The 22487-nt window shown below is 53.3% G+C and overlaps 2 protein-coding genes across 4 annotated transcripts in view; both read left to right on the forward strand.

Annotated features, from left to right (window-relative positions):
- Positions 1–3107: 3107 nt before the first annotated feature.
- Positions 3108–11478, forward strand: LOC144488057 (serine/threonine-protein kinase pim-3-like). Its single transcript, XM_078206074.1, has 6 exons — positions 3108–3547; positions 4246–4352; positions 4724–4774; positions 7752–8118; positions 8913–9089; positions 9973–11478. Exons 1-6 carry the CDS (start codon positions 3487–3489, stop codon positions 10143–10145), a joined length of 936 nt encoding a protein of 311 aa, XP_078062200.1. The 5' UTR covers positions 3108–3486; the 3' UTR covers positions 10146–11478.
- Positions 11479–14754: 3276 nt separating this feature from the next.
- The window catches only part of slc35a2 (solute carrier family 35 member 2), a 51783-nt gene continuing 44050 nt past the window's right edge, over positions 14755–22487 (forward strand). For 2 of the 3 annotated variants that reach the window (XR_013496520.1, XM_078206073.1), the window contains exons 1-2: positions 14755–14856; positions 18166–18348. Coding sequence is in view for 1 of the 3 variants with exons in the window: in XM_078206073.1 (XP_078062199.1) it covers positions 14793–14856; positions 18166–18348 (247 nt within the window). In the remaining 2 variants the exon portion in view is untranslated. Of the gene's footprint in view, positions 14857–14885; positions 15004–18165; positions 18349–22487 lie in introns of those variants that run through there. The other variant, XR_013496521.1, reaches the window with a different exon arrangement.

A 22487-nucleotide genomic window follows, 5' to 3' on the forward strand; every position in this document is an offset into this window, starting at 1 on the left:
AGGGACGATCCTTTAAAACTGAGATGAGGAGGAATTTCTTCAGCCAGAGAGTGGTGAATCTGTGGAACTCGCTGCCGTAGAAGGCTGTGGAGGCCAGGTCGTTGAGTGTCCTTAAGACAGAGATAGATAGGTTCTTGATCAAGGATTACGGGGAGGAGGCAGGAGAATGGGGATGAGAAAAATATCAGCCATGATTGAATGGCGCAGCAGACTCAATGGGCCGAATGGCCTAATTCTGCTCCTCTATCTTATGGTCTAACCCTCTCTATCTCTGTCACCTCCTCCAGCCCCTATGACTCTCTCTTTCTCTCTAACCTCCTCGTACCTTCCCTATCTCTGTAACCTTCCAGCCCCTACGACACTCCCTATCTCTGTAACCTCCTCCAGCCCCTGACAACCCTCTATCTCCAACATCCTCCAAACCCCTACAACCCTTCCTATCTCTCTAACCTCTTACAACCCCTACAACCCTCCCTATCTCTGTAACCTTCTCCAGCCCCTACTACCCTCCCTATCTCTGTAACCTCCTCCAGCCCCTACAACCCTCCCTATCTCTGTAAAAGTCTGAGGTCATGTACCAACTGACTCAAGAACAGCTTCTTCCCTGCTGCTGTCAGACTTTTGAATGGTCTTGCCTTGCATTAAGTTGATCTTTCCCTACACCCTAGCTATGACTATAACACTACATTCTGCACTCTCTCATTTCCTTCTCTATGAACGGTATGTTTTGCTGTATAGTGCACAAGAAACAATACCTTTCACAGTATGTTAATGCATGTGACAATAATAAATCAAATCAAAATCCAGCCCCTACAACCCTCCCTATCTCTGTAACCTCCTCAAGCCATTTCAAACCTCCCTATCTCTGTAACCTCCTCCAACCCCTACAACCCTGTGTATCCCTTCAACCCACTACAACCCTTTCCATCTCTGAACATCCTCCAGTCAGACTTGGTTCTTTTGTGTTCAAGAGCTGGAGTGGGAATTATACCTTGAACTTTGTGATACGGACGTGAGTGATCTCCCAGAAAGGTGCAAAAATAAAGAGTAACTCCTTTCCAGCTAAATGGTTTACAATATGTTACCGTGCTGGTACAGTAAGTGACCAGGAACGCAAGTGGGAATGTTGTCCTTTATCGCGAGGGGGGATTGAGTATAAAAGTCAGGAAGTCTTGCTCCAGCTGTACAGAGCATTGGTGTTTCTGCAGCTGGAGTACTGCGAACAGTTCTGGTCTCCTTGCCCTCACTGAAGGAGGGATCCACTCTCATCGGAGGCCGTTCAGAGAAGGTTCACTGGGCCGATTCCTGGGGTGAAGGGGGGGTTTTTTGTCTTATGAGGAAAAGGTTGAGCAGGTCGGGGCCTGAACCCATTGGAGTTTAGAAGAATGAGAGGGGATCTTATTGAAACATCTCCGATTCTGAGGGGGAGTTTGACAGGGTGGATGCTGAGAGGATGTTTCTCTTCCCCCCCCCCCCTCCCCACCCCTTGTGGGAGGGAGTGTAGAATTGGGGGGGGCACAGTTTGAGAATGAGGGAGTCTCCCATTGAAGACGGAGATTAGAAGGAATTTCTTCTCTGAGGGTGGTCAGTCTGTGGAATTCCACCTCCCCTCCCCTCCCCTCCAGACAGCAGTGGGGGCTGCGGCTCACTGAATATATTCAAGGCTGAGTTACACAGATTTCTGATCGACGGGGAGGGTTAGACAGGGAAGTGGAGTTGAGGCCCCAATCAGATTTTATAGAATGGGGAGCAGGCCCGAGGGGCTGAATGGCCCCATTCTCGCTCCTAATTCGGATGACTTTAAACAGATGATTTGAAGATGTGCAGGTGGTTTTTGTCTCTAACGGAGGGAGGGGAGATTATAAAACCTTAAGCAGAAGAAAAAGAGAATTTCATCTTATGCGTATTTATATCAGAGAGACAAACAGAGCGAGATGGAGAGACACAAAGAGAGAGAGAGAGACAGAGAGAGTGATAAAGAGAGACAGGGACAGACAGAGAGAGAGAGAGAAAGAAAGGGATAGACAGAGGGGGGCACAGAACAGCGAGAGAGAGAGAGACGGGCAGACAGAGAGAAAGGGACACAGAGAGCAGGGATAGAGACAGAGAGGGACACAGAGAACAGGGATAGAGAGAGAGGGGGACACACAGAACAGAGATAGAGTGATAGAGAGGGACACAGAACAGGGATAGAGACAGAGAGGGACACAGAGCAGGGATAGAGAGAGAGGGGGACACAGAGAACAGGGATAGAGCGAGAGAGAGGGACACAGAACAGGGATAGAGAGAGAGAGACACACAGAGAACAGGGATAGAGACAGAGAGGGACACACAGAGAACAGGGATAGAGACAGAGAGGGACACAGAGAACAGGGATAGAGACAGAGAGGGACACAGAGAACAGGGATAGAGACAGAGAGGGACACAGAGAACAGGGATAGAGACAGAGAGGGACACAGAGAACAGGGATAGAGACAGAGAGGGACACACAGAACAGGGATAGAGTGATAGAGAGGGACACAGAGAACAGGGATAGAGACAGAGAGGGACACAGAGAACAGGGATAGAGACAGAGAGGGACACAGAGAACAGGGATAGAGACAGAGAGAGGGACACAGAGAACAGGGATAGAGACAGAGAGGGACACAGAGAACAGGGATAGAGACAGAGAGGGACACAGAGAACAGGGATAGAGACAGAGAGGGACACAGAGAACAGGGATAGAGACAGAGGGGGACACAGAGAACAGGGATAGAGACAGAGGGGGACACAGAGAACAGGGATAGAGAGAGAGAGGGACACACAGAACAGGGATAGAGTGATAGAGAGGGACACAGAGAACAGGGATAGAGACAGAGAGGGACACAGAGAACAGGGATAGAGACAGAGAGGGACACAGAGAACAGGGATAGAGACAGAGAGAGGGACACAGAGAACAGGGATAGAGACAGAGAGGGACACAGAGAACAGGGATAGAGACAGAGAGAGGGACACAGAGAACAGGGATAGAGACAGAGAGGGACACAGAGAACAGGGATAGAGACAGAGAGGGACACAGAGAACAGGGATAGAGACAGAGAGAGGGTTGAATTTCTGGTTGAGTTTTATCTGGAATTCACCACAACGAGTTCTTAGAATTTTGCGGCGCTGTGATTGGTCCGAGTGTCATTTCAAAGGACAAGGACTGATTGGCCGGAATTTTGATACAGGCGGAGGGAAACCGAGAGGCTCCGCCCATAGACAACAACTCAGGAGAGGGGCGCTCACCTCCAGTCTCACTCACTATCACCAACCTGCACACAAGGATCCACTCGCTATCACCAACCTGCACGCAAGGATCCACTCGCTATCACCAACCTGCACACAAGGATCCACTCGCTATCACCAACCTTCACACAAGGATCCTCTTACTGCAAGGGTTGACATCTCTCGCTCTGCTTTTCCTGCCTCACAGAGGACCTCTAACTGCACTGTCTCTCCGAAGCCATGCTACCTACCAAGTTCAGGACAGTGTGTTGCCAGCCGCCTACTATTAACCCGCACCCAGGTACCACCGTTTTGTATTGTGTGTTCCCCAAGCGCTCACACGGGGAGTGGGGTGGAGGTGCAGGGGAGGGGGTGTCTCCCACTGCTAGTTGGTATTTGGGATGTAAGTGGGGATTGTGATGTGGGAGGAGGGGGGGGAGGGAACAGGAATTGTCACAGACAGTGGGATGGACGCACAGGAAGAGAAGGAGAGAGGCAGCGGCTCAGAGATGGACTTGGGGATGATGTTGTGGCGGGGAGGGAGGGGCGGTGGGGAGAGATTTGGAGGGATTGGATGATCGTGTAGCAAGTCCAAGAGAGGGAAGGGGAAAAAAAGAGGCGATGGAGAGAAAGACAGAGAAAGAGGGGCAGAGAGAGTGCGACACAGAAGGAGGGAGAGAGAATGAGAGAGACAGAGGGAGATAGACAGAGAGACAGAGGGGGAGAGAGACAGAGAGGAAGAGAAGGTCAGAGAGGGAGGCTGAGTAAGTGAAATAGATAGAGAGAAAGAGAGACAGTGAAAGAGACACAGACTAAACGTGTATGGTGCTGGAAAAGCAGGAGTTAATTCTCATTGGGGTTTAGGGATTGGGCAGAGGGAGTAGTATTTGTGAATAATAACTTCAGCTTGGATTTCTGTATTTTAATGATGTTGTTAAACTGAGGCTGGGATTATTGAGTAGAATGTAATTCTCTCTCTCTCTGACTCGCCTCCTGCAGTGAAGGACAGAGAACCTTTCGACAAGCTGTACCGACTGGGCATTCAGCTGGGCAGTGGTGGTTTCGGAACAGTTTACTCCGCTGTCAGGATCTCCGACGGGACACCGGTGAGAACCAGGGATCTTCATTAAGTAAAGACATGCATGCAAGCACGCACGCACGCTCACACACACACTCATACACACACACACTCACACACACACAACTCATTCAGAGACACATACAATCATCCAGGAGCTTTCATTTTAGTACAATCATTTAGGAAACACAAGTGTCACATTCTGGACGCGGTGGGAGGAGTGAGAGAGCCGCTATAATTAGCAGAAGGAAATGTTTGGGTCTGGTGGATGTTTCTCTGTGGGTTGAGGGTCGGAGAGAGGGCTGATTGTAAATGAAACTTGATTTTAAATGTTGAAACATTGAGGGAGTGTTTAAAATCAGCTCGCTTGGTTAATTTGGGATCCTGTTTCACTGACAGGTGGCAGTTAAATATGTGGCCAGGAAGAAGGTGATGAAATGGGGGCATCTGGTAAGTTTCCAATAACATCAAGCAAGGCTTGTGAAACTGACTCTGTGTAAGTGTGAGTGTGTGTCAGTGTGAATGTGTGCCGGTGTCAGTGTGTGTGTGTCGGTGTGTGTGTGTGTGTCAGTGCCGGTGTGTGTGTGTCAGTGTCGGTGTGAGTGTGTGTCAGTGTCGGTGTGTGTGAGTGTGTGTTGGTGTGAGTGTGTGTCAGTGTCGGTGTGTGTGTATCAGTGTGTGTGTCAGTGTAGGTGCGAGTGTGTCGGTGTGAGTGTATGTCAGTGTCTGTGAGTGTGTGTCATTGTGTGTGTCAGTGTCAGTGCGTGTGTGTGTCAGTGTGTCAGTGTCTGAGTGTGTGTCAGTGTCTGAGTGTGTGTCAGTGTCTGAGTGTGTGTCAGTGTCTGAGTGTGTGTCATTGTGAGTGTGTGTCATTGTGAGTGTGTGTCATTGTGAGTGTGTGTCAGTGTCTGAGTATGTGTCAGTGTCTGAGTGTGTGTCATTGTGAGTGTGTCAGTGTCTGAGTGTGTGTCATTGTGAGTGTGTGTCATTGTGAGTGTGTGTCATTGTGAGTGTGTGTCAGTGCGTGTGTGTGTGTCAGTGCGTGTGTCAGTGCGTGAGTGTCAGTGCGTGAGTGTCAGTCCGTGTGTCAATGTGAGTGTGTGTGAATGTGTGTCATTGTGAGTGTGTGTCATTGTGAGTGTGTGTCATTGTGAGTGTGTGTCAGTGCGTGTGTGTGTGTCAGTGTGTCAGTGCGTGTGTCAGTGCGTGAGTGTCAGTGCGTGAGTGTCAGTCCGTGTGTCAATGTGAGTGTGTGTGAATGTGTGTCATTGTGAGTGTGTGTGTCATTGTGAGTGTGTGTGTCAGTGAGTGTGTGTCATTGTGAGTGTGTGTCAGTGTGAGTGTGTGTGTCAATGTTGGTGTGTGTCAGTGTTAGTGTGACTGAGTGTGTGTCAGTGTGAGTGCGGGTGTGAGAGTGTGTGAGAGAGATGTGATGTCCGGATCAGAGGTTGTACTTCAATGCAGTGTGACCCTGTCCGTTTAGTAATCGGTGTTTTTCTGTGTTTTGGGGTTATATTTCCCACCCTCCGATCACAATATCCTGGACGTTTGCTTTGTTTTTACTTTCGTGACGTCAGTCCGGAGGGAAAACCCCGGGAAACTGACACACAACAAAAAATACCAGACTTAAAGGTGAATCCACCGCCCGGGGCACCCCCTGCAGCTGGAGCTGGGTTGTAATGAAGGGTATTTTTTCCTGTTCAATTCTCACACTCACTTTGTGTTTCTGCCCCCACACTGGCCCCCTCCCACACCCCCTGCTTCATCTCACCTCCCCCCCCCCCACTCCTCATTCCCCAGATCCTTCTATTCCTTTCCCCCCGTGTGTTTATCCAGCTCCTCCCCCTTAAACACATCGACACGATTCACCTCAACCACTCCCTGTGGGAGCGACTTCCACACTCTCCCCACTCTCTGGGGAAAGACCTTTCACCTCAGTTCCCCCCTCATTGGATTTATTAGTGACTGTCTAAGATTGATAGTCCCACTGACAGTTCTGGTTTCCAATGTGTTAAAAGGGATCATGGAGACACTGGGGAAGGTGCCAAAATAGAGTTAGCATGACAGTGCAGAGCTCCCTCAGCACTGACCCTCCCACAGTGCAGAGCTCCCTCAGCACTCACCCTCCCACAGTGCAGAGCTCCCTCAGCACTCACCCTCCGACAGTGCCGCACTCCCTCAGCACTGACCCTCCCTCAGCACTGCCCTCCCACAGTGCGGCGCTCCCTCAGCACTGACCCTCCCACAGTGCGGTGCTCCCTCAGCACTGACTCTCCCACAGTGCAGCACTCCCTCAGCACTGACCCCCCCACAATGCAGCACTCCCTCAGCACTGACCCTCCGACAGTGCGGCGCTCCCTCAGCACTGACCCTCCGACAGTGCGGCGCTCCCTCAGCACTGACCCTCCGACAGTGCGGCGCTCCCTCAGCACTGAGCCTCCCACAGTGTGGCGCTCCCTCAGCACTGAGCCTCCCACAGTGTGGCGCTCCCTCAGCACTGAGCCTCCGACAGTGCGGCGCTCCCTCAGCACTGAGCCTCCCACAGTGTGGTGCTCCCTCAGCACTGAGCCTCCCACAGTGCGGCGCTCCCTCAGCACTGACCCTCCGACAGTGCGGCGCTCCCTCAGCACTGACCCTCCCACAGTGCGGCGCTCCCTCAGCACTGACCCTCCGACAGTGCGGCGCTCCCTCAGCACTGACCCTCCGACAGTGCGGCGCTCCCTCAGCACTGACCCTCCGACAGTGCGGCGCTCCCTCAGCACTGACCCTCCGACAGTGCGGCGCTCCCTCAGCACTGACCCTCCCACAGTGCGGCGCTCCCTCAGCACTGACCCTCCGACAGTGCGGCGCTCCCTCAGCACTGACCCTCCGACAGTGCGGCGCTCCCTCAGCACTGACCCTCCGACAGTGCGGCGCTCCCTCAGCACTGACCCTCCGACAGTGCGGCGCTCCCTCAGCACTGACCCTCCCACAGTGCGGCGCTCCCTCAGCACTGACCCTCCGACAGTGCGGCGCTCCCTCAGCACTGACCCTCCGACAGTGCGGCGCTCCCTCAGCACTGACCCTCCGACAGTGCGGCGCTCCCTCAGCACTGAGCCTCCCACAGTGCAGCGCTCCCTCAGCACTGAGCCTCCCACAGTGCGGCGCTCCCTCAGCACTGAGCCTCCCACAGTGTGGCGCTCCCTCAGCACTGAGCCTCCCACAGTGTGGCGCTCCCTCAGCACTGACCCTCTGACAGTGCGGCGCTCCCTCAGCACTGACTCTCTGACCGTGCGGCGCTCCCTCTGCACCGACTGTGAGGATGCGGGAACCTTGATTATCCATGTTGGCAACAGTGATTTGGGAGGGTAGGGGTGGGATTATCCAGGGGGCTGCGCTTGCCCTCAAGCCTCCCGTGCTGACCGTCTCCGTGCTTTTCCGCCCATAGAATGACATTTCCGTGCCGTTGGAGATTGTCCTGATGCAGAAGGTGGCGTTCCCGGAACACCGCGGAGTGATTCGGCTGCTGGACTGGTTCTCCCGGCCTGACGGCTTCCTGCTGGTGATGGAGCGGCCAGCTGGCTCCAAGGACCTGTTCGACCTCATCACGGAGCAGGGCCCGCTGGGCGAGGAGCGGGCACGCACCCTCCTCCGTCAGACCACCGAGGCACTGCGGCACTGCCATGCCTGCGGGGTCACCCACTGCGACGTCAAGGACGAGAACCTCCTAGTCGACCTCCGCACCGGCGAGCTCAAACTCATTGACTTTGGCTCCGGGGCTTTCCTGCGGGACACTGTCTACACTGATTTCAACGGTGAGTTTCCCTGAGGGAGCGCCGCACTGTGGGAGGGTCAGTGCTGAGGGAGCGCCGCACTGTGGGAGGGTCAGTGCTGAGGGAGCGCCGCACTGTGGGAGGGTCAGTGCTGAGGGAGCGCCGCACTGTGGGAGGGTCAGTGCTGAGGGAGCGCCGCACTGTGGGAGGGTCAGTGCTGAGGGAGCGCTGCACTGTGGGAGGGTCAGTGCTGAGGGAGCGCTGCACTGTGGGAGGGTCAGTGCTGAGGGAGCACCGCACTGTGGGAGGGTCAGTGCTGAGGGAGCACCGCACTGTGGGAGGGTCAGTGCTGAGGGAGCACCACACTGTGGGAGGGTCAGTGCTGAGGGAACACCGCACTGTGGGAGGGTCAGTGCTGAGGGAGCACCGCACTGTGGGAGGGTCAGTGCTGAGGGAACACCGCACTGTGGGAGGGTCAGTGCTGAGGGAACACCGCACTGTGGGAGGGTCAGTGCTGAGGGAGCGCCGCACTGTGGGAGGGTCACTGTTGAGAGAGCGCCGCACTGTGGGAGGGTCAGTGCTGAGGGAACACCGCACTGTGGGAGGGTCAGTGCTGAGGGAGCGCCGCACTGTGGGAGGGTCAGTGCTGAGGGAAAGTGGATGCGCTCCCTCAGCACTGACATTGGGATTGGGTGGGGGGGTGGGTGTCAGTGCTGGATTTTATTGGGGCGAATTGAGGATTGAACAATACGGAGTGGGGTAAATAGTCTCAGGGTGAACCTTGTTTGATTTTGATCTCATCTCCTCTTTGCCTCTCTCTGTGACTGGAATGACAGGCACCAGAGTGTACAGCCCCCCGGAGTACATCAACCAGCATCACTACCATGCCCGCTCTGCCACCGTCTGGTCTCTGGGGATACTGCTCTACGATATGGTTTGCGGTGACATCCCCTTCGAACGAGATGAGGAAATCCTGGCAGGAGAGATCCATTTCCCCGCTGGCGTCTCGCATGGTAAGTGGCTGGCAGGGTGGGTGAGAGCGGTTTACCGGATAATAAGCAATAGCTGGATCAGGAGGCCATTCAGCCCCTCCAGCCCTGCTCCCCCACTCTATCACATCGTGTCTGATCTGATTGGGGCCTCAGCACCGCCTTCCCATCTGTCCCCCTAGCCCTCCCCCTTGTTGCTGTGTAACTCGGCCTTGAGTATATTCAGTGAGCCGCAGCCCCCACTGCTGTCTGGGGGGGTGGGGGGTGAATTTCCACAGACTGACCACCCTCTGAGTGAAGAAATTCCTCCTCATCTCCATCTTCACTGGGGAGACCCCCTCATTCTCAAACTGTTCCCTCCCCCCCACAGTTCTAGATTCCCCACCATGAGGGGGGAAACATCCTCTCAGCATCCAATCGGAGATGTTTCAATAAGATCCCCTCTCATTCTTCTAAACTCCAATGGGTTCAGGCCCCGACCTGCTCAACCTTTTCCTCATAAGACAAAAACCCCCCTTCACCCCAGGAATCGGCCCAGTGAACCTTCTCTGAACGGCCTCCGATGAGAGTGGATCCTCCAGTGAGGGTGAGGAGACCAGAACTGTTCGCAGTGCTCCAGCTGCAGAAACACCAACTCCCTGTGCAGTTGGAGCAAGACTCCCCGACTTTTATACTCCACCCCCCCTCGCAATAAAGGACAACATTCCCATTTGCTTTTCTCATCACTTCCTGTACCGGTGTGATAACACTGGGATTCATGCACCAGGACGCCCAGATCCCTCTGCACCGCAGAGTTTCACAGTCCCTCCCTTCCTTTCTCGCGATCGTTTCTTGACCACGATGTGATTTTTTCCTTCTTTCCTTTTTAACGGCCATTTTCCGTTTCTCTCGCTGCTTGCCTCTGCAGAGTGCCAGGAGCTGATAAGATGGTGCCTGTCCATGCAGCCTTCCAAACGGCCCAGCCTCGAGCAGATACTGTGTCACCCGTGGCTGCAGAGGGAGTCGGCCAGACACAAAGCCCTGGGCGTCTGGGTCCCCGGGGGAGAGTCGGACAGCAGCTCCAGCGAGGAGAGCCCGTAGGGAGCGGAAGGGCTGGCCGCGGACACTCCCATGTTGCTCTTGCCTCTGTGCGTAAGGAGCAGGAAGACACTGAGAAGGGGCTCGCCGGATTCCCAAGTCGACAGTGAGAGAACGAGGCGGCGATAGTTGGCCCCAGGACTGGTGATCCCTCAAACGGCACTGAATGGTGCCTGGGATTTACATCTCTGACTGAGAGGAGACAGACGTGTGTCTCGGGTTTAATGTCTCGTCCCGAAAGATGGCGTCTCCAACAGTGCGGCGCTCCCTCACCACTGATCCTCCCAAAGTGCAGCGCTCCCTCAGCACTGACTGTCCGACAGTGCGGTCCTCCCTCAGCAGTGACCCTCCCACAGTGCGGCGCTCCCTCAGCACTGACCCTCCCAAAGTGCGGCGCTCCCTCAGCACTGACCGTCCGACAGTGCGGCGCTCCCTCAGCACTGACCCTCCCACAGTGCGGCGCTCCCTCAGCACTGACCCTCCCACAGTGCGGCGCTCCCTCGGCACTGACCCTCCCACAGTGCGGCACGACTGGAGTTTGCTAGGCGATGGGGGTTTAACTGCAGTTTGATGAATTTGCAGGGGCAGCAATAATGAGAAGTTACATTAACTGACCACCTCCCATGGCTGATCAGCCGTCACCCATACATCCAATTAGAAATATGTCTCTTTAAATGTATATATAACTTATGAAATATTGTAACTGTTGTTGAGCAGTGACTCTCTGAGGCACAGTTCTCAATCTGGGAGAAAATATACTGTTTAAAATTACCCACTCCTCAGCCCTCTGTGTCCTCATATCTCCCCCTATCCCCACTTGTGAGTGTTACAGTTCTGGAGGCAGTGTTGGGACAGACGGGGGGGGGGGACATTGGGCAATTTCTCTCCCCACCTGGCCCCCCCTCCCCGCCTGCACTGATTTGGGCAGGTTTACAGATTCGAGGGGGTGACAACGTAGTGGTTCGATCACACTGTGATGCACCCTGTGGCTGAATGGCCGAGGAGGAAGCGGTGGGGGAGGGACGGAGTGGGTGTGAGTGCTGGAGAGAGTGCTCGCCGGGGCTGTGCCTTCGGGAGAGTCCTGACAGGCGGGGGATCTGAGGTGGGCTGCGATTCTGCTGGATGGCTGGGGTACATGCCCGGGGACCGTTAACACGCGTGTGTCGTGTTCTCTTCTCGGCGCGAGACTGCCTCTGAATCACCGTGTCGGTTTGTGCACCCAGAGTCCGCCCGGCACTGAAGGAGGCCATTCAGCCCGTCCAGCGCCTGCCAGATGAACTACATGTGTATTTATGGTGCTTTGTTGGTGCTTAATACAAATAAACACTGGTTTATATTTCAATCTGTGGTATGATATATGTGTTTGTGTCTGTGTGTGTGTGTGTGTACACAGGAACAGGAGGAGGCCATTCAGCCCCTCTCAAGCCTGGTGCACAGGAACAGGAGGAGGCCATTCAGCCCCTCTCAAGCCTGTTCCACAGAAACAGGAGGAGGCCATTCAGCCCCTCTCAAGCCTGTTGCACAGGAACAGGAGGAGGCCATTCAGCCCCTCTCAAGCCTGTTGCACAGGAACAGGAGGAGGCCATTCAGCCCCTCTCAAGCCTGTTGCACAGGAACAGGAGGAGGCCATTCAGCCCCTCTCTCAAGCTGTTACACAGGAACAGGAGGAGGCCATTCAGCCCCTCTCTCGAGCCTGTTGCACAGGAACAGGGGAAGGCCATTCAGCCCCTCTCTCAAGCTGTTACACAGGAACAGGAGGAAGCCATTCCGCCCCTCTCGAGCCTGTTACACAGGAACAGGAGGAGGCCATTCAGCCCATCTCTCGAGCCTGTTGCATAGGAACAGGAGGAGGCCATTCAGCCCCTCTCGAGCCTGTTACACAGGAACAAGAGGAGGACCATTCAGCCTCTCTCTCGAGCCTGTTACACTGGAACAGGAGGAGGCCATTCAGCTCATCTCAAGCCTGTTACACAGGAACAGGAGGAAGCCATTCAGCCCATCTCTCGAGCCTGTTGCATAGGAACAGGAGGAGGTCCATTCAGCCCCTCTCGAGCCTGTTACACAGGAACAAGAGGAGGACCATTCAGCCTCTCTCTCGAGCCTGTTACACTGGAACAGGAGGAGGCCATTCAGCTCATCTCAAGCCTGTTACACAGGAACAGGAGGAGGCCATTCAGCCCATCTCTCGAGCCTGTTGCATAGGAACAGGAGGAGGTCCATTCAGCTCCTCTCGAGCCTGTTACACAGGAACAAGAGGAGGACCATTCAGCCTCTCTCTCGAGCCTGTTACACTGGAACAGGAGGAGGCCATTCAGCTCATCTCAAGCCTGTTACACAGGAACAGGAGGAAGCCATTCAGCCCATCTCTCGAGCCTGTTGCATAGGAACAGGAGGAGGTCCATTCAGCTCCTCTCGAGCCTGTTACACAGGAACAAGAGGAGGACCATTCAGCCTCTCTCTCAAGCCTGTTACACAGGAACAGGAGAGGCCATTCAGCCCCTCTCAAGCCTGTTACACAGGAACAGGAGGAGGCCATTCAGCCCATCTCTCGAGCCTGTTACACAGGAACAAGAGGAGGACCATTCAGCCTCTCTCTCGAGCCTGTTGCATAGGAACAGGAGGAGGTCCATTCAGCTCCTCTCGAGCCTGTTACACAGGAACAAGAGGAGGACCATTCAGCCTCTCTCTCAAGCCTGTTACACAGGAACAGGAGAGGCCATTCAGCCCCTCTCAAGCCTGTTACACAGGAACAGGAGGAGGTCCATTCAGCACCTCTCAAGCCTGTTACACAGGAACAGGAGGAGACCATTCAGCCCCTCTTGAGACTGTTAGAGGAATAGGAGGAGGTCCATTCAGCCCCTCTCAGGCCTCGAGGGTTGAATGCCTTTCTCCTGTGTAATGCTCAGTACAAATTGCTGGCAAACACTGCCACCTGCTGGTCACCCAAATCTCGGCTCAGCAACAGAGACTCGGAGGCAGTCAAGGCAGAGGTTGGAGGAAGAGGAGGCTAACAATGCAGGGGGAGCTGTCCCTCCCAGCACAGAATGGCACAGCTCAGAGGCCATTCAGCCCATCGGGCCCAGGCTCCCCCTTTTGAAAGAGCTCTCTAATAAGTCCCAACCTGGATGTTTCCCAGAGAGGGGAATGGGATAAACAACAAATCGATTGGAAGATGTGCATTTCCTTGGCGCCTTTCACGACCAGTGAACATCTCAAACTGCCTCGCAGCCAATGAGCTACCTTTTGGAGGGCAGTCACTGTTGTAACACAGGAAAAGTGGCTGCCATTTTGTGCACAGCAAGCTCCCACAGACAGCCAATATGAGATGAGACCCTCCCCCCCCCCCCCCCCCCCCAACGCCCCAAGAGTTGCTCTTCTTCCAATAGCTGCTGTGGGAGCTTTCACAACCACTTAAGAGGGTAGCTGGGGGCCTGCGGTTCAACATTTCTTCCTGAGACGTGGAGAGGGAGGGAGAGAGGGAGGGAGGTGGAGAGAGAGAGGGAAATGTGATCAAAGCGTTGAGCAAAAGGCAGAGTTGGATTGCAACGGGTAACTGGTAGGGTCAAAAATGGACGCCAAACACTCCGACAATTCTCCCTCAGCACTGACCCTCCCACAGTGCAGCGCCCCCTCGGCATTGGCCCTCCCACAGTGCGGCACTCCCTCTGCACTGACCCTCCCACAGTGCGGCGCTCCCTCAGCACTGACCCTCCCACAGTGCGGCGCTCCCTCAGCACTGACCCTCCCACAGTGCGGCGCTCCCTCAGCACTGGCCCTCCCACAGTGCGGCGCTCCCTCAGCACTGACCCTCCCACAGTGCAGCGCTCTCTCAGCACTGACCCTCCCACAGTGCCCACTGACCCTCCCACAGTGCAGCCCCCCCCCTCTGCGCCCACCCTCCTATCCCTGGTGCTCCCAACCCACGTCCAGACTCAAGGTGACATCTGCCACTGCCTCGCGATGAGCAACGCCATGGGAGGTCCACTGGTTATTTAAATGTGCTCGTCCTGGCCGGCAGGCGGCGCTGTGGCTAGCTCCGTGCATGCGTGGTGCCTGGAGACATTGGCGTTTGTCTTGAGCCTCTTGATGACTCCTCCTGTACACCGCTTGGGTGGGGGGGGGGGGGGCTGCCGGCACAACTGCGCATGCGGACCACGCAGCCAGAGCTGCTGGCCGTTGAGTGCTGCCGGCACAACTGCGCATGCGAACCGGGCAGCCAAGGCTGCCTGTTGTTATGATGTGGAAATGGAAATGGTTACCCATCCTGGCCTGTCAAGGGCGCTGCTGTCGGAGCCGCGCATGCGGGTTGGACAACTCAGAGAGCACCGACTGTCATCCCCTCCATGCCTGGCAGGAGGCGCTGCGCATGCGGACTGGGCAGCCTCGGTACCTGCTATTGGGCCCTCCCAGTCTGGTGGTGGCGCTGCTGCCGTTGTCGCGCATGCGGACTGGGCAGCCTCGGTACCTGCTATTGGACCCTCCCAGCCTGGTGGTGGCGCTGCTGCCGTTGTCGCGCATGAGGACTGGCTTCGGTTTCTGGGCCGGCCTCTCCCGGAACGGGGAGGAGGGAAGGAAGGGAATCCGGGGGACGGGAAAGGGAGGGGAAGGAAAGGGAAGGGACTGAGCTGGAGGAAGTTGCCAGTCGCCAGCATGGCAGGTGTCGCGGCGGAGAAGGCGGTGGAGAGCGGCGAGCCGGCGTCTCGGCGGCTGACGGGTGAGGGGAGGTCAAAGGGCACGGGCGGGCGGGGGGTGTTGTCTTCGCGACATTCCAATTCACTTTCCGGCAATTGGGACCACTTTTAGTCCTCCTCCTCTACCCTGGTGATGTCCCCTTGGTGCACAGCAAGATCCCAGTGGCAGGGTAAGGGATTTTGGGGGCGGGGATGCTGGAGATGTAGAGTAAGATCCCACAGGCAGGGTAAAGGAATGGGGGGATGCTGGAGATGCAGAGTAAGATCCCACAGGTAGGGTAAGGGAATGGGGGGGATGCTGGAGATGCAGAGTAAGATCCCACAGGCAGGGTAAAGGAATGGGGGGGATGCTGGAGATGCAGAGTAAGATCCCACAGGCAGGGTAAAGGAATGGGGGGGATGCTGGAGATGCAGAGTAAGATCCCACAGGCAGGGTAAAGGAATGGGGGGATGCTGGAGATGCAGAGTAAGATCCCACAGGTAGGGTAAGGGAATGGGGGGATGCTGGAGATGCAGAGTTAGATCCCACAGGCAGGGTAAGGGAATGGGGAGGATGCTGGATATGTAGAGTAAGATCCCACAGGCAGGGTAAGGGAATGGGGGGGATGCTGGATATGTAGAGTAAGATCCCACAGGCAGGGTAAGGGATGCATGGGGGAGGGGTTGACATTTGCCGGGAGTCGGAAAGGATGTTGTAGATAAACAGCAATGTCCCAGTGGATGGGTGGGGAGGTGTTTTATTTTGGAAAGGAAGTGTGTTGGATTTAAGCAGTAAGATCCCTCGGGCAGGGTAAGCGATGGGTGTGCAGCCTTTTTTAATGGGGGGTGCTGGGAAGGGTCAGAGATGCCCAGTGATAATCCCAAGGTGGTGTTACGAATCGGTAGAAGTCCAGCCTTTTTATATTTTTGATGGAGTGGTTGTTGGCACAGTAAGATCCCATGGCAATCTTGTATTTAACAGTGGGGGCGGCCTGTGTTTACATTATTTGCGACTGACTGACCGTACTGATGTTTTCTGCGTGTGGGAGGATGGGATAGGAGAGGAGAGGCGGCAGTCTTCCATCCAGCAGGTTGCTCAATAAGATCCCATAAGCCATGTCTGAGGGTGTGTAGGGAATCAAACTAACGTCATCGTGACATGTCATAAAACACACTGGCTCAAAACGGTTAGTTTTAAGAAATGTCTTCATAGAGAGAGAGAGAGGTGAGGGAGGGAATCCCAGAACTTGGGGAACCCGAGGCAGCTGAAGGCATGGCTGCCAATGGTGGAGTGATGAGAATCGTGGGATGCTCGAGAGGCTGGAATTAAAGGAGTGCAGAGATCTTGAAGATCAGCAGTGAAAATTTAGTTCCTGGTAAACGATAGATTTAAATGACATGATGATACAGGAATTACAATAGAACGGAACACACCTAATGGCAAACAATGGCAAACAAACCTGATATTCCTGCATTAGTCACAGCATAGCGTTAGATACAGAGTAAAGCTCCCTCTACTCTGTCCCCATCAAACACCCCCAGGATAGGTACAGCACGGGGTTAGATACAGAGTAAAGCTCCCTCTACACTGTCCCCATCAAACACTCCCAGGACAGGTACAGCACGGGGTTAGATACAGAGTAAAGCTCCCTCTACACTGTCCCCATCAAACATTCCCAGGACAGGTACAGCACGGGGTTAGATACAGAGTAAAGCTCCCTCTACATTATCCCCATCAAAAACTCCCAGGACAGGTACAGCATGGGGATAGATACAGAGTAAAGCTCCCTCTACACTGTCTCCATCAAACACTCCCAGGACAGGTACAACACGGGGTTAGATACAGAGTAAAGCTTCCTCTACACTGTCTCCATCAAACACTCCCAGGCAGGTACAACACGGGGTTAGATACAGAGTAAAGCTCCCTCTACACTGTCTCCATCAAACACTCCCAGGACAGGTACAGCATGGGGATAGATACAGAGTAAAGCTTCCTCTACACTGTCTCCATCAAACACTCCCAGGACAGGTACAACACGGGGTTAGATACAGAGTAAAGCTTCCTCTACACTGTCTCCATCAAACACTCCCAGGACAGGTACAACACGGGGTTAGATACAGAGTAAAGCTTCCTCTACACTATCCCAATCAAACACTCCCAGGACAGGTACAGCACGGGGTTAGATACAGAGTAAAGCTCCCTCTACACTGTCCCCATCAAACACTCCCTGGACAGGCACAGCACGGGGTTATATACAGAGTAAAGCTCCCTCTACACTGTCCCCATCAAACTCTCCCAGGACAGGTACAGCACGGGGTTAGATACAGAGTAAAGCTCCCTCTGCACTGTCCCCATCAAACACTCCCAGAACAGGTACAGCACGGGGTTAGATACAGAGTAAAGCTCCCTCTACACTGTCCCCATCAAACACTCCCAGGACAGGTACAGCACGGGGTTAGATACAGAGTAAAGCTCCCTCTACACTGTCCCCATCAAACACTCCCAGAACAGGTACAGCACGGGGTTTGGATACAGAGTAAAGCTCCCTCTACACTGTCCCCATCAAACACTCCCAGGACAGGTACAGCACGGGGTTAGATACAGAGTAAAGCTCCCTCTACACTGTCCCCATCAAACACTCCCAGGACAGGTACAGCACGGGGTTAGATACAGAGTAAAGCTCCCTCTACACTGTCCCCATCAAACACTCCCAGGACAGGTACAGCACGGGGTTAGATGGCCTGTTAAAGGATGAATACTGATTGGAGAAAAACTGCTGAGCAGAGCTGGTGGAATTTAAATGTAGTGAATGAAATCTGGGATTTGAAGCTCATCTCAGTAACAGCGACCATGAAACTATCATCAATTGTAAAAAAAAACCATCCAGCTCACTAATGTTCCCTTTAGGGGAAAGGGAATCTGCCTTTATCCCGGACTGGTCTTCATGTGACTCCAGTTCAGTCCCAGCCCCCCACACACAGCAATGTGGTTGAATCTTAATCATCCTCTGAAATGGACCTTCGTGCGAATCCCTCTTCAAGGGGCAATTAGGGCTGGCTTTGCCTCGTCACATTCTGCATTCAGTTGCCTTTCGTCTCCAAGTGCCAACTTCTCCCGGGGTCATCTGGAGCGTAATTGTCACTCCAAAGGCAAATGGTGTAAAAATTACCCGGCCGTCCTGAAGCATTCCACAGCTGTGGAGCCTCCCTTTTGAGGGCGGCCCTCGTTACGCGGGAGGTCATCTGCCACACAGGAAGATCCCGCAAGCAGCAGTGTGTTTGATGACCAGCGGGGAGGATTGGTACTCAACCCTTCGCTAATGCCTAGCTATTGTATTCTTCCTCCCCCGCAGCCAATGAGAAATTGAAGTACGCCAGCCTGGCCGTCCTGGTGATCCAGAATGCCTCGGTCATTCTGTGCATCCGCTACGTTCGCACCATTCCCGGGAACAAATTCTTTTCCACCTCTGCCGTGGTGATGGTGGAACTCGTCAAACTCGGAACTTGCCTGATTCTGATTCTCGGGCAGAAAAGAGGTGAGCCATCGCCATTTTTTTCTGTTTGCACACTCTCTCTCTCATCTCTCCTGTGGCATTGCTCCTCATTAGAGTGTTTACGCTGTGTGTAAGGGACCAATCATTCTGTTGCGCAGGTGGCACTGACTCTTCCCCCTCCACCTCCCGGATATGAGGTTCCGTTGCCAAAATTCTGTCCAAGCTGAAGCCCAGTGCCACGCTGCATGTTGCGGTCAGTTAGAGCAAAATTGCCATCTCTCTCCCCAAGCACCAACTTCTTTTCAGCCCACCTCAAGGTCATCTGGAGCATAATTGCCATCGCGATGATGAATGGCCAGGTGTAGAATGACCCAACCTTCGCCCGAGGGGGGAGGAGGAGGAGGAGCCCCAAAGGGGGGCCCAGGAGCCAAGGGACCCAGGGGCGGATGTGCACAAATCATTGAAGGCGGTGGGATACGAACAAGGGGCAGGAGGAGGCCACTCAGTCCCTCGGGCCTGCTCTGCCATTTAATAAGATCGTGGCTGATCTGATTGTAACCTCAAGTCTGCATCCACTCCTTCCTCCCCGATAACCTTTCACACCCCCTCGTTAATCCAGAATCTATCCACCTTTGCCTTAAAATATTCAAAGACTCTACTTCCTCCCCCTCTCCCTTTTGAGGAAGAGAGTTCCAGAGACTCTCCACCCTCTGAGCGAAAGAATCTTGCCTAATCTCTATTTTAAATGGGTGACTCCCTTGTTTTTTAAAAAGTCACTCCTGCCCCCTCCTTCTAGATTCTCCCACAAGAGGAAACATCCTCTTCACATCCACCCTATCAAGAAACTCCCTCAGGATCTGAAGGTTTGGATCACGTCGCCATCTCTTCTAAACTGCAGCGGATACAAGCCTAACCTGTCCGACCTTTCCTCATCAGACAACCCACCCATTCCAGGGATGGGTCTGGGAAACCTTCTCTGAACCACTCCCAACACATTCACATCCTTCCTTAAATAAGGAGACCCCGTGCTGTACACAATACTCCAGATGTGGTCTCACCGATACTGTACACCATACTCCAGATATGGTCTCACCCATACTGTACACAATACTCCAGATGTGGTCTCACCCATACTGTACACAATACTCCAGATGTGGCCTCACCAATACTGCACACAATACTCCAGATGTGGTCTCACCCATACTGTACACAATACTCCAGATGTGGCCTCACCAATACTGTACACAATACTCCAGATGTGGTCTCACTGATACTGTACACTATACTCCAGATGTGGTCTCACCGATACTGTACACAATACTCCAGATGTGGTCTCGCCAACACCCTGTACAACTGAAGCATAACCTCCCTACTTTTGTATTCAATTCCCCTCACAATGAACAGTAACATTCTATTAGCTTTCCTAATCACTTGCTGTCCCTGTACGCCAGCCTTTTGAGATTCATGCGCCAGGACCCCCAGATCCCTCTGCACCTCAGAGCTCTGCAATCTCTCACCGTTTAGATAATTTTCTTTTTTTATTCTCCCTGCCATAAATGGACAATTACACATCTTCCCCACATTGTACTCCACTTGCCAGGTCTTTGCCCGCTCACTTAACCTGTCTACATCTTTTTGTAGCCTCCTTACGTTCACTTCACAACTTACTTTCCGACCACAGCTAGTGTCGTCAGCAAGTTTGGCAACCATCTAGTTCATCCCCTCGTCCAAATCATTTATGTAAATTGTAAACGGTTGGGGTCCCGGCTCTGATTCTAGTAACACGCCACTTGTTACGTCTCGCCCACCTGAAAAATTATCTACTTATGTCGATTCTCTGCTTCTTGAAGACAAATTTCCCATCTTGCTTTTGTCATTCGTTTAGAAGACGTGGGCCGGGCCGCGCTTTATCCCCCATCCCTAACTGCCCCCTTGAGAAGGTGGTGGGTGAGCCGCCATCTTGAACCTCTGCAGTTCCGTGTGACGTAGGTACACCCACCGTGCTGTTAGGGTGGGAGCTCCAGGATTTTTGACCCAGCCACAGCGAAGGAATGGCCGATAAAAGTTCGGAGGGTGGTGTTTCCATGTGTATGTTGTTGCGAAGATGGTGTTTGTAAAATTCTTTGTTAAAAGGTGGTGTTTTTGTGCTTTAAATGCAAGTGCATAGAGAGAACTCAGACTGAAACATTTATATGGAAGGGCCAGGCAGCAGTGTTGCCCAGACAACGAACAGGCTTTAGAATTTTTTTGAATTCAACCAATCAATTTGAATTTGGCACTTGGGTACCAAGAGCCTATTAAATTTAAATGTGATGTTTTGGTAACCTGGAACCAATCCTATTGTGGGGGATATGGATTTGTCATCACAGGTATAAAAGGAAGGGGGCAGTGGGACAGAAGGAGAGAGCATCTTCCACAGTCCACAGCTATTAGCTCAAAGCCTCATCTAGATAGCAAAGGTTCCTAAGAAGACAGAAGTTCCAGACAGAAGTATCAACAGAGAAAGCCCAGAATGTTCCGGAAGAGACAAAACCTGGTTGTAATTTAGAGAGTGACTGCAAATTCTATTTTTTGTTAGTTAGGGGGAATTGTATTTATCTAAACAGCGTTCCATTAGAATCGTGTTTCATTTGGTTTGTTAACAGTTTAGTTAACCTGTTCATTGTTAGTTAGATAAATAAATTGTTACTTGTTGAGTTTAGAGAGGGTGACGGAGTTATTTTGATTTAACCACGACAAGTTACTGAAGTGCAGATCGCACCACTTGACAGATTATGAGGTGAGGTATTCCTAGTTGAGCGTTTAGGTGTTAGTTCTCAGAGAGGGGATCCACCTCTGCTTCATAACAATGTTTATACGGAGTTTAAAATCCCTCACTGTTCTCAAACCCTCCCCTCACTATCCTCCTATCGCCTCGAGCTTCCTGTTTATTTGCACCGAGGGGATTGTTACGGTTATCACACAATGCGTGGGATGCAGGATCTATTGATGCTATTGCTTGCTGGGCCCCTTTAGAGACGACCACATTGCGGTGGATCTGGTGTCACCCTCTGCCCAGACCGGGTACATTTCCCTGGGATCACAATCACCCATTAGTTTCCAGAGTGTTCAAATTCCACCATCTGCCGTGGTGGGATTCGAACCCGGTTCCTCACGGTGAGTGAATGAGCAGTTTCACTGACAATACCACCAGGCTGTCACCACTCCCTCTTGCTGGCACACAAATTTGGAGCCCCTCAGACTTGCTCCGCCTGTCAACAGGATCTTGACTGATCTGACATTCCTCACGTCCACTTTCCTGCCCTTTCCCTGTAACCCTCGATTCCCTTACCGACCAAAAATCCATCTATCTCAGCCTTAAACAATGACTCTGCCCCCCACAGCTCTCTGTGGCAAGGGGTTCCAAAGGCTCTCAACCCTCCGAGAGAATAAAATTCCTCCTCATTTCAGTCTTAAATTGGAGCCTCTTTATTCTGAGATTGTGCCTAGACTTTCCCGTGAGGGGGGGGAAACATTCTCTCAGCATTTACCCTGTCAAGCCCCTTAAGAATTCTCTATGTCTCAATGAGATCATCTCGCATTCTTCCAAATTCCAGCAAGTAGAGTCCCCAACCTGTGTTACCCGTTCCCTCATAACACTGGGGTGGCACAGTGGTTGGCACTGCTACCTCACAGTGCCAGGGACCCGGGTTCAAATCACCTCAGGTGTGGAGTTTGCACGTTGTCCCCGTGTCTGCGTGGGTGTCCTCCGGGTGCTCCGGTTTCCTCCCACAGTCCAAAGATGTGCTGGTTAGGTTGATTGGCCATGTTAAATTGACCCGAGTGTCGGAAGATTGGCAAAGGTTACAGGGAAAGGACCTGGGTGGGATTGTGGTCGGTGCGGACTTGATGGGCCAAATGGCCGCCTTCTGCACTGTAGTGATTCTGTGGATTCGATTCTATGGATAAGGCAATCCCTCCACATCGAGCAGATGTTTCCATGCACACACACGTGTGCGTGTCCGTCCAGCGCTAGGGGGGTCTTCGATATGTGACAGGCACTGACGGAATCATATTTGGAGGGGGGGGGGAATTGAGGAGAAAGCTCTTTACCTAGAGAATGGGGGGAGGCGATGGCCCAGTGGTATTATCGCTGGACTATTAGTGCAGAAACTCGGCTAATGTTCTGGGGACTCGGGTTC

The sequence above is a fragment of the Mustelus asterias genome, unplaced genomic scaffold, assembly GCF_964213995.1.
Source record: "Mustelus asterias unplaced genomic scaffold, sMusAst1.hap1.1 HAP1_SCAFFOLD_1242, whole genome shotgun sequence".
Classification (NCBI taxonomy): domain Eukaryota; kingdom Metazoa; phylum Chordata; class Chondrichthyes; order Carcharhiniformes; family Triakidae; genus Mustelus; species Mustelus asterias.

What these genes read in the sequence shown, in the direction of transcription:
- LOC144488057 (XM_078206074.1), top strand. Translation starts at nt 3,487, where the DNA reads ATGCTACCTACCAAGTTCAGGACAGTGTGTTGCCAGCCGCCTACTATT. An exon ending in TACTATTAACCCGCACCCAG is followed by an intron (nt 3,548 to 4,245) that starts GTACCACCGTTT and finishes CGCCTCCTGCAG; the next exon opens with TGAAGGACAGAGAACCTTTC. An exon ending in TGATGAAATGGGGGCATCTG is followed by an intron (nt 4,775 to 7,751) that starts GTAAGTTTCCAA and finishes TTCCGCCCATAG; the next exon opens with AATGACATTTCCGTGCCGTT.